Source organism: Scyliorhinus canicula, chromosome 18 (assembly GCF_902713615.1).
Source record: "Scyliorhinus canicula chromosome 18, sScyCan1.1, whole genome shotgun sequence".
Taxonomy (NCBI): Eukaryota; Metazoa; Chordata; class Chondrichthyes; order Carcharhiniformes; family Scyliorhinidae; genus Scyliorhinus; species Scyliorhinus canicula.
The window spans coordinates 29,768,129-29,780,218 of record NC_052163.1 but is presented as its reverse complement, the minus strand read 5'-3'; the positions used below and the strand labels follow the sequence as shown (position 1 = coordinate 29,780,218).

Sequence of the window (12,090 nt, the reverse complement as noted above, 5' to 3'; positions counted from 1 at the left end):
ATATCTTTTTGAGTATTTTTATCCAAAACATTTTGAACATTTTCAAAATACAATATCAAGCAACCTCCAAACAAACAAGACACCTGTTACCCCTCCCCCCCAACCCCCAACAATCAATGGTAACCAATTCCCGAAAATGCATGATAAACAAACCCCAACGATTGTAGAGCCCCTCCTTCATCCCCCTCGCCTCGAACTATACCTTCTCTCGGGTAACAACTCCAGTAAATCCCCCCGCCACACCGAGGCGCAGGGTGGAGAAGCTGACCTCCACCCAAACAAGACCCGCCTTTGAGCGACCAATGAGGTGAAGGCTAAGACATCTGCCCCCACGCAAACCTGTAGCTAGAGCTGGTCTGACACCCCGAATATGGCTTCGAGGGGACTGGCTTCACATCCACATGTAAGACCCCCGAAATTGTCCTGAATACCAACCCCAAATTATTTCCTCGTTCCAGACAGGACCAAAACGTGAATATGATTCGCAGTGCCCCCACCACATTGTTCACAGGCATCCTCCACCCCTCCACCACCCCCCCCCCCCCCCCCCCCCCCCCACCCCTCCACCAAACAGCCTGGTCTTCCTTGATTTAGTGATCCTATACGCTACATTCAGCTGTATCAACCCCAACCTCGCACTAGAAGTCGAGGCATTCACCCTCCGCAGCACCTCACACCTCAGTCCCTCTTCCAGCGCCATCCCCAGCTCCTCTTCCCATTTCGCCTTAAACCCCTCCATGAAAACCCCATCCACCTCCAGGATCAGAACTCCTTTCTCCAATCCCCCGCTGACAACCCCTCCTCCAACAACGAGGTGGTCGGCGCTACCAGGAAGGTCGGGAATACGTTCCTTGCGAAATCCCGCACTTGCATTTACCTAAACCCCTCCATCTGTGTCAACGTATATTTCTCTCCCAACTCTTATATACTCGCGAATTGTCCCCCAAGGAACAAATCATTCATTTCACTGATACCCTTCTCCTCCCAACCCCCAAACCTTGCATCTATCGTTCTTGGCTCGAACCCAAGACTCCCCTGACCACCCCCCTGATCCAAATCAGGCCACCACCACAATCTTTTCCCCCCCTTACTAGTGCCTCCCAGACCACCAATTGCTATACCTCCCCCGTACAATTAAACATCACATACTCCTCTATCACCTTCCTGATCTTCTCACAGAAGTTCCGGTCTGCTAATAACCCCACATCCATTCTCCACCCCGGCCCCTGAGCTACCCCCCTTTCCAATGCCACATCCATCCAATGCAGAGCATGATCCAAAATCACGATTGCTGAGTACTCGGATCTCCGAATCCCAGCCAATAGCGCCTTTCCCACCACGAGGAAGTCGATTCTTGATTCCTGAGTACACCTTGTGTACCGGGAAGAAAAAAGAAAAGTCCCGTACTTCTGGGTGTAGAACCTCCATGGATGTACTCCTCCTAGCTCCCCCGCCCCGATTGGGACAGCAAGCGCAGCTGGGACCTGTCCACCTTCGGTTCCAAGGGTGGGCTTGGAGAAGCCGGTAAGGGTGCAAGAGGTGAAGGAGGCAATTGGGAGGATGAAGACAGGGAAGATGACTGGGCCCGACGGGTTCCCAGCCAAATTTTATAAGCAATTTAAAGACAAACTGGCTCCACTGATAATGTTCCAATCTCTCCCTACTATCAGCTCTTTGGGTATCCAGATCCAGGATAGCACCCATCACCCTCTTTGCAAACCCTGCATCGTCCCAGTTGGTGCCATATGCACTCACTAATGCCACTAACCTCCACACCTGTCACTACTATGTACCTGCCCCCCTGGTCCGCCACCACCTTCTCCATCTGAAACTGCACCCTCTTACCCACCAATACCGCCACACCCTGAGCCCTACTGTCAAACCCCAAGTGGAATACTTGACTCACCCAGCCCTTCCTAAGCCTTGCCTGATCTTTCACCCTCAATTGTGTCTCCTGCAGCATCACCACATCAGCCTTTAAGCTCTTCAAATGAGTGAAAACATTTGTTCTCTTCACCGGTTCCTCTAACACCCTCACGTTCCACGTTACTATTCTGACTGGGGGCCTGTCACACCCCCTGCCTTTCCTATCCGCAATCATCACAAACCAGAGTCTTGCCTCTTTGCCTGACCTGCCCCATCCTTTTGTTACCGTCGAACCCCCACCCCCCACAAAACCCAACTTGCACGTACCAACCTCTCACCCAGTATCACTTCCCTCCCCTCTCCCCCGGCTCCAACAACCACGGCCCCTCCCCCCCACCACACTCCCGTTCACTAGCCAAACTCTGCATGCTAATAGAGGAGTCCCTGCCTGAACCCCCCTCCTCCCAATCCCCTCTTCCATAATCCAATCCCAGGGGGAAAAAACACCCCCACCTAGGCCAGTGTACAGATCCCCCAAGCCCAAAGTACTCCAAGACCGCTACATTCCCACCGCCAAATGTAATGTAAAACACAATAAAAGGAAAACAAAGACAAAGCCCAGATCCCTTCCCCTCACTCTAGATTTCATTTCCAGTCCCATCTCTCATTTTCAGTCCCAATCCTTCGGCCTGCACGATCCTTCAAGTTGTACGTCGCCCTCAACTTCGCAGGATAAACTACTCCAAACCGTACACCTTTATTGTAGAGTGCTGCCTTCACCAATCCAAAGGCTGCCCGTCTTCTTGCCAATTCCACCATCAAATCTTAGTATATTTGTATACCAGAACCCTCCTACTTCGCCAAATTTAGGACCTTTTCCTTGGTATGATTCTTGTGGAATCAAAGTATAACTGCTCTTGGCGGCTCATTCGCTTTCGGCTTTGGCCTGAGCGACCAATGTGCCCTGTCCAGCTCGTATCGGGAGGGTTCTTCCCCCCCCCCCCCAATCAACTCAGCCAGAATCTTTGCGAAGCACTCGGCCGGTTTCGGGCCCCCCCCACCCACTCCAGCAGACCCACAATCCGAAGATTTTGCCTCCTTACCCTGTTCTCCAGGTCCTCCAGCTTAGCTTTGAGTCCTTTATTCATTTCCGCCACCCTCTGCAACTCCTCATCCATCGAAGTGATCTGATCACTGTGCCACAACATAGCCTCCTCCATCCCTTTCAACTTCTCTCTCTGCTGTGGTGACACGGCGCAGTGGTTAGCACTGCTGCCTCATGGCTCCGGATACCGGATTCGATCCCAGCTCTGGGTCACTGTTTGTGTGGATGTTGCACATTCTCCCCATGTCTGCATGGGTCTCACCCCCACAACCCAGAGATGTGCAGGGTAGGTGAATTGACCACACTAAATTTCCCCTTAATTGGAAAAAAAAATTAATTGGGACTCTAAATTTATTATTTTTAAAATTCTCTCCTTGCTCTCTGATCTCAGCCGCATTCTTTGACACAGTCGTCTTTACCAGGGCCATCGCCTCCTCCACTCGCGTTTTCATCACAGCCATAATTTCCCTTCGCATCGCCTCCATATGCTTGGCGAACAGCCTTTCAACCTCTTTGGGCATCACCTCGACCAGAGATTCCACCGTGAGGGGAGTGGCGCCACATTGTGCTCCTTCCCCCGCCATCCTTTTTCCTGCCTGAGACATCGACTCACTCAACGACAGATCTTCATTCGTCCCCTCCTGTCCGCCATTTTTTTTCTGGGCCTTTGACATCACATCCCTATCTAATATCTTCCTACACCGACTTATTCAAAATTTGCCCCTGGGATCGGGCATTAAAGTTCAAAAAACCAAAACCTCGAGCAGGAGCAAAGTGTGACCTCCACCTACATGTCATCAACAGAAGTCCCTTTCCAACCTATTCCAGCTATTAAAATGGCAGTGATAATGAAGATTCTTCGGCCTTTAGGTGTCTTTGTTTATATTCGGATTACTCAAATGAAATAATCTGCTTAATGTCTATGTGTGCTTAATTCTACTGTATGGAAATTGCTGTATTCTTGCCTTTTATGTTGAACATGATAATTCAGACAATGTTGGTGAAAAGGATGTGCCCACTGTAATGGAAAAATGCTGTACTTCTGCACAAAAACATATTTTCTTCAGGCATTCAGTTTGAAGAGCCTTTGGATTAATGTGGATTTTTAAATCTTGAATTGTTGTTCACCAACATGTACCTGAAGCATTTGATGATGCAGTGGTTTCAACGGCTTTGAGTTCTTGCACATTGCAAAGAATTGTAAATGCTATCACATAATTTAAAACTGCTCTATTCCTGCTGCTCTCCCCACACAGTATATTTATATCAGTCAATATTTTGAATATATTTCTTACAACAGGTTTCTGAGTATAATTAAAGGAGGTTGCTGAGTTAGAAATGTGCTGCTGTTCTAAATCAGAGTATTGATATAACCATCAATATTTTCACCAACAAACATTAATTTCACTTCTTACAACAGTACTTGGACGATGGATAATTTTGTCTATTATAGAATTTACAGTGCAGAAGGAGGCCATTCAGCCCATCGAGTCTGCACCGGCTCTTGGAAAGAGCACCCTACCCAAGGTCAACAACTCCATCCTATCCCCATAACCCAGTAACCCCACCCAACACTAAGGGCAATTTATCATGGCCAATCCACCTAACCTGCACATCTTTGGACGGTGGGAGGAAACCGGAGCACCCGGAGGAAACCCACGCACACACGGGGAGGATGTGCAGACTCCGCACAGACAGTGACCCAAGCCGGAATCGAACCTGGGACCCTGGAGCTGTGAAGCGATTGTGCTATCCACAATGCTACCGTGCTGCCCCCTTGTTTCACAACCACATGGAAGTTGCCCTAATTTCACATAGACACTTATGAGGACAGAGGATAGTTTGAGCATAGCAGTTAGGACCGAATTTGAGCCTGGACCACAGAGGTGCCCAGCCCGTGCACGCCACTACCCAGTGTTGGTCGTTCTGGGTGAGTGTGCTTATCACTCACTTGGCTCTGTTTCTCGTTCTAAGCTCTGGAGTCACCAGGTGCCGTTAAGACACCGCCACAAGTTTCAAGGTGAAGTTCAAAGCAATAAAACCGTACACCAATTAGTAAGTCCAAAACAATTAGAGTTTATTATAACACAATTATAATAACACTCATGCACACGCTAAAGATTAAACTTACTTCTACCACTAAACAACTAATACTTAGCTAAGAAGGAACTGCGAGGTCAGGGAGCAAGGCCTTTGTTCTGTTCTGGTCTGCAGGCTTCGGATCGCTATCAGTTGGCAAGGGTGTCAGTAATGCCGGTTTCAGGTAGCGGTCGTCGTTTTTAGGCACTTGCTTGTTGGTGGCTGCTGCTCGACGGCTGTAGAAGACAGGAGGCTGGAGCCGGAGGCCGGAGACAGTAGACTGAACCATGTGTGGGACCTTTCTTTTATAGGTCCCAGGGGGTCCGCGCCCCTTTGGGCGGACTCCCTTACCTGCTTGGGATCGATTGGGCCTCTTACCAATCGATATATTTTGAACCCCCCAATGATAGGGCCGTTCTTGGTTGCTGGGGCGGTTCTTAGGACTTATTGTCCTGGGCTTCTCTGGCGCCATTGGGTCTGGTCTCCTATAGAATGTATCGATTGATACTTAATTTGTGTCCATTGTATCCGGGACTTGCCCGGTATCACCTCATTAGTATGCTAACGACTTCTCTTTCACAGCGCTGCCTGGTGTCTGCAGCAGTCAGAAACCGGTTTCTGCAGTTGTCCCAATACATAATTGCTCTGCAAGCTGTTTGCTTTTTAACATGTCCATTTTCCCTGCACTCTTTGCAGTCTTCCATTTTGTGTTCGTTAGTGGCCATCTCAGGTGGCTACACCAGTCTTCCCAGCCTAATGTTTATTGCCTGTCCTTATTAATAGCACACACATTTCTGGCTAATGAGACCAGCTTGGTCTTGGCCTTGGCTCAATGGTAGTACTCTCACCTTTAGAGTCGGTAAGTTGTTGATGCAAGCCCTGCTGGACATTTGCTGTAATTAATCTCAAAAGGATTTGGGAAACCTCTGTCGATACTTTTTGGAAATCTTGAGCCAAGGATAATGGGGACATTTTTATATAAAGCCAAAATTGTCATCAACAGGGCGGTACTGGCCTCCAAGTGATCAATAGTCTAACTGTCCCATTTCTGCTAATACTTGGGTCACTGTCGTCTTTAAAGCAGCATATCCATGGATGGCTGGAGCCTGCTGTTTCAGGTGGTAAGCCTATTTTACAATGTAAATTTAGGTTCTCTATTTTAAAAAACGCATAGACAAAGCCACCATGCCCTGGAATTGAACAATTTAACCAGCAGAGACTGCGGATGGCCACCCCAAAAGCAGCATTTATTCCTCACAGCTCCAGAAACATACTGTAGACTGCTGTAACCCCGACATTGCCTGTCTTCCATGGCCAGCCTGCAAGACCTAATCAAAGGCTGGCACAGCATCTGAGCCACCAGATATTACACTTGATTATGCTTGGCAAGCTGCATTGGGCCATTCGTTCAGCTCACTGCTGATATGTAGATGTGGCTTAGGCTTGGCCTGCTAGCCATTAGGAACGGGTGAGCGGTTGATGTACTCCGCTAATCCAAAAGTTAGCATCTATCCCAATGTTTCTCAGCAAACTATTTAAAGATGATCAGAATTTGCATATCTTGTTGTGAGCATGTTGTTACAAAAGAATTGCAGAACCTGAGAACTGGTTCCATTGAAAACTCTCATCCTAATTGCTGTCTTTCTTTGAGACTTCAATTGGGCATGTGTGCCATTTTGCATTTAAACAACAATCAACAGCAATTTGCATTGAAAACCACTTCAACATGCTTCGTAGAGGCATAATCCAAGAAATGGTTGCCAAGCATTCTGCTGACGTTAAAGACGGTAATTTTTACCTTGTGTAAAATTGACTTATGGGTCAAGTGCCCATTGTGAAACTGCTGATTGTCAAGCATTTTGTATAATGGATTTCTAATCTTGAATAACAGTGGCTCTAAATCAGTTAAAGAAAATACCCTATAGGTTATACACAGCACTCCTGCATTATTGTGCATTTCTGAAAATGAACATGGTAATTGAGCAATGATTGTAGGAGCCCTGATTTGCTGGAAGAACTTTAGTTAAAGGAGTAAGTTTCACAAGTTTATAAAATAATATCCATATATTAACGTGTTTTTGTTGAAATCATAATGTTGTGTGGTCTTGAAGTTGATTTTTCTCCAGAATGTTCCTTTTAAAGCTTACAAGGGAAATTAGAGATAGAATTAGATTCAATTTGCTTTTATATTTAAAAAGGGAAGTAGAGAGAAAATAGGGATCTATCGACCAGTGAGCCTAATATCGGTAGTAGGGAAGTTGCTCGAGTGCATTATCAAGGATTTCATCACACAGCATTTGGAAAACTGTTGTATAATGAGACGTCAGCGTGGATTTGCGAAAAGGAAGTCATGCTTGACAAATCTACTGGAATTCTTGTATGTAACTAGTAGAGTTGACCAGGGAGAACCGGTTGATATGGTTTATTTAGACTTTCAGAAGTCTTTCAGCAAAGTCTCACATAGCATATCACTATGTAAAGTTAATAATAATCAATTATTGTCACAAGTAGCTTCAATGAAGTTACCGTGAAAAGCCCCTAGTCACCACTTTCCGGCGCCCGTACGGGGAGGCTGGAACGGGAATTGAACCCACTCTGCTGGTCTTGTTCTGCATTACAAGCCAGCCGTCTTAACCCACTGTGCTAAACCAGCCCCTGTGAAGCACTTGGATGGCAGGTAGTGTCTTGGAGATGGTTAGAAAGCTGGTTAACAGACTGGAAGCAAAGAGTTGGAATAAATGGGGCTTTTTCCGATTGGCAGGCAATGAGTAGTGGGGTGCCGCAGGGATGTGTGCTAGGGCACCAACAGTTCGCATATATCAATGATTTTGGGAACTAAATGTATTCTCTCCTAATATGCAGATGATACAAAGTTGGGTGGGAGGGTGAGCTGTGAGGAAGATTATTATTTAAATGGGTGTAAATTGAGAGGGGCAAATACTAAGTGAGACCTTGTTGTCCACATGCATCTGTCGTTGAAAGTAAGTGCGGAGGTACAGCAGCCAGTAAAGAAGGCAAATGGTATGTTGGCCTTCATAGCGCGAGGATTTGAGTACAGGTTAACAGATGTTCTATTTTCTGTATTTTGGTGTTTTATTTTCATGTGACAGGCATTTGTGTATGGTAGCGATTAGAAGCTTGCCATGTTGAGGTTTTGGCGCGCATAAATGCAGCCTACATTCTTAACACATCTTGTTGATATTGTTGTGAGATATGCTACAATTCCAGAAATGTTATTACAGATAGGTAAATCTGTGACAGAACAGTGGGACACATTCAAGTAGGAAATAGGGAGAATACAGAGCCAACATAACCCAATAAAGGAAAAGAGTGGGACCAGCAAATCTAGTGAACCCTCTATATCGAGGGACATACAGTGTTGGATGAAGAGAAAAATGGGAGGCTTTTTGGCAGATATCGAAGGCACAAAACAGCAGGAGCCCGAGAGGCGTATAAATGTGCAAGAGGGAACTTAAAAAGGAAATTAGGAGAACAAAAAGGGGACATGAAAGGACACTGGCAGGTAAAATAATGGAAAATCCAAAGTTGTTTTACAAGTACATTAAGGGTAAAAGGATAATTAGGGAAAGAGAAGGGCCCATTAAGGACCACAGTCATAATTTGTGTGTGGAGCCGGGAGATGTAGGTAGAGTTCTAAATGAGCTTTTGTGTCGATAGTGAACATTGTGGGTATAGAAATCAGGGAGAAAGACTATGATAAAATTAAATAAATTAGCATGGACAGAGAAGAAGTCTTGAGTGGTCTGGCAAGCTTAAATGTATATAGATCTCCAGAGCCGGATGAAATGTATCCCGGGCTGTTGAGTGAGGCAAAGGAGGAAATAGCAGGGGCACTTGCAATTTTCAATTCCTCTCTGGCTACTGGAGAGGTTCTGGAGGATAACCAATGTGGATTGAACTGTGCTGCTGGCCTGCCTTGGTCTGCTTTAAAAGCCAGCTATTTAGCCCAGTGTGTTCAACCAGCCCCAGAAGGTCTCACATGGGAGACTGATAGCGAAGGTAAGATCCTTGGGATCCAACAAAATTTGGCATATTAGTTCCAGAATTGGCTTGGTGGCAATAAACATAGGGTGATGGTCAAGGGGTGTTTTTTGACTGGAAGCCGGTGTCCAGTGAGGTACGGCAGGGATCAGTGTTGGGACCCTTGCCATTTGTAGTTTAAGCAAATGTGAGATGAGGTTGATCAGTAAGTTCGCGGATGAAATGAAAATTGGTGGGCTGGTAAATAGTGAGGAGGGTAGCCTTAGATTACAGGAGGATGTAGATGGGTTGGTCAGGTGGGCTGATCAGTGGCAAATGGAATTCAATCCGGATAAGTGCGAGGTTATGCACTTGAGCAGGACAAACAAGACAAGAGAATTTATGATGAAAGGCAGTAGCCTCGGACGAACAGAGGATCAGGTGGATCTTGGTGTGCATGTATATGGTCTCTTAAGGTAGCAGAACAGGTAGATAAAGTGGTTTAGAAGGCATATGTTATACTTGCCTTTATTAGCCGAGGCATAGAGATTAAGAGCAGGGAGGTTATGTTGGAACTGTATAAAACATTGGTTAGGCCACAGCTAGAGTATTGTGTGCAATTCTGGAATTCACATCATAGGGATGATAGCACTGGAAAGGGTGCAGAGGAGATTTACCAGGATTTTGCCTGGGCTGGAGAGTTTTAGTTAAGAAGAAAGATTGAATAGACATGCGTTATTTTCCTTGGAGCAGAGAGGATTGAGAGGGGACATGATTGAGATGCATAGATAGAGTAGTTCCCCTTGGTGGAGTGATCAATGACCCGGGGGCATAGATTTAAGGTAAGGCGCAGGAGGTTTGGTGGAGATGTGAGGAAAAGCCTTTTCACCGAGAGGGTGACTGGAGTATGAACTCACTGCCTGAAAGGGCCTAACATTAAGAAGCATTGAGATTTGCACTTCATTTAGATTTGCACTTGTTAGATTTGCACTTGCGTTGCCATGGCATAGAAAGCTATGTGCCTAGTGCTGGAAAATGGGATTAGAATAACTAGGTTCATGTTTTTGACCAGAGCAGACACAATTGGCCTCTATGCTGTAGACCTCTATGACTCCACACAATATGATTAGTAGATTATTATTTCATAACCATCAAATAACATTGAATTATGCCATGTATTTTTGAAATGCTCTACAATACTTGGGGTTCATATTTTCTGTTAATTATTTACATGCATATCAAAATGGCACCCATCAAGTTCTTTCCATTTTGCTCTTGAAATTGGCCCTACCTCCCCAATACCTCTGTCTCCAACATATTCAATGATAACATTTAAGGATCCAGCACCACAAGCATTCCATTTAAATTGTTTACAGTGTAACAAATATTATTCTGGTTCTGTTCGACAGTCCAAAGAATGCTAATTCTGAGAATGGGGAAAAGTATACTCGTGGGAAATCTTGTGGAAAAAGAGCCCTGGAAGAGGAGGAGGGGAATCTTGAATGTCTATCGAAGAACAAACTGAAAAAGAAAGCTCGAAATCCAAACAAAAGCTTTGATACCTCAGTGAAACGTAAGTTTTCTAACTTCAAATTTGGCCCCTTTTGTAACCACCCTTTCACCTTCAAAGTGCTTGAACATGCTATCTGCCGCATCCTAAATCCATGTCCATCAATTCCTGAGACTCCATGTTTGAATGCCTCCAGTTTTTCTCACCTGCCACAGTACTGAAATGGCTCTTCACAAAATCATGAATGACACCGTGTGACTGTGACAAAGGTAAATTATCCTTCCTTGGTGCCTGCAGCCTTTGACACCATTGGCTAAACCACGCTCGACCCCTTCATTCAGATACAGTTGGGTGTGACTACACTTCCCTGATTCCATTCTTATCTATCCATTTGTAACTAAAGAAACATCAGCAATGGCTTCTCATATGGTAACTGCATCATTATCCATAGTGCACTGCAAGGATCTGTTCTTGGCCACCTCTTATTTCTTATCTACGTGCTGTCGCATTATTGTTCAAAGACACTGCATCAGTTTCCACATGCATACCAACCAGCCCTACCTCCCCAATACCTCTGTCTCCAACATATTCAATGACCTGTAACTTCCTCAGAGTGTCGATCTTTGACGGATTGCCACTCTCTACAGACTCGCCCACGCTGAGATTTTAAAGTCCCTGTGTCGCCCAACATTCCTCCCTCAGGCTGGGAGGAGCGGTGAAGCGTGCCCCTGGCTACATGGGTGTGGATTAACTGGGGTGCACAGACGGTAAAACTGGCAGGACCATCCAAAGTTATAAATTTAAATCACGTCTGTTGGATGGTTCCCAAGCCAGCGCAATTGTCCAGAGAAAGTTAGCACTTCTGGGCAATTGCCGGGTAAACCCTTGCGTAGGAACGTCCTTGACCTGGAAGGATTCCCCAGCACATCATTGGGGTACTCCCTAAATGCAACGCTGAGGAATCAGAAAGTTATGGCCATTGTCTCTAAATTGTCAGACTGCTTGTTCAACATCAGACTCTTGAGCAGGAATTTTCTCCCAAGTATTAGTAATAACAAAGCTGTTGAGTTCTGGCTGTGCAACAAACTCCATTCCTTGACCTGCAACTGACTGAGCTGAACCACTCTTTGCAACCTTGGTGTCATTTGTGACTGACAAGGTGAATTTCTGAGCACATACCCTACTTCCACTTTTGTAACATCATCTGAATCCATCCCTACGTCTGCTCAGCTGTTGTTGAAATCATGATCTATGCCATTGTTACCCAGCGCACTCTTGGCTGTATGTAAACTTGAGCTCAGCGAAAACTCTGCTGCTTTTATCCTAAGGACTGTTCGCACATCACCGCTCTGCTTGCTAATCTACGTGGCTCCAGGTTAAACAATGCTTTGATTTTAAAATTGTCATACTTATGTGCAGCATGGTAGCACAGTGGTTAGCACAGTTGCTCCACAGCTCCAGGATCCCAGGTTTGATTCCCGGCTTGGGTCACTGTCTGTGCGGAGTCTGCACATTCTCCCAGTGTCTGTGTGGGTTTCCTCCAGGTGCT

The 12,090-nt window shown here is 45.8% G+C and overlaps 1 protein-coding gene across 2 annotated transcripts in view; it reads left to right on the top strand.

Moving 5' to 3' along the window:
- Nucleotides 1–12,090, top strand: part of dus1l (dihydrouridine synthase 1-like (S. cerevisiae)) — a 71,859-nt gene that overhangs the window by 46,218 nt on the left and 13,551 nt on the right. For both annotated transcript variants that reach the window (XM_038777082.1, XM_038777081.1), the window contains exon 11: nt 10,441–10,604. In XM_038777082.1, the coding sequence (XP_038633010.1) occupies nt 10,441–10,604 (164 nt within the window). The remainder of the gene's footprint in view (nt 1–10,440; nt 10,605–12,090) is intronic.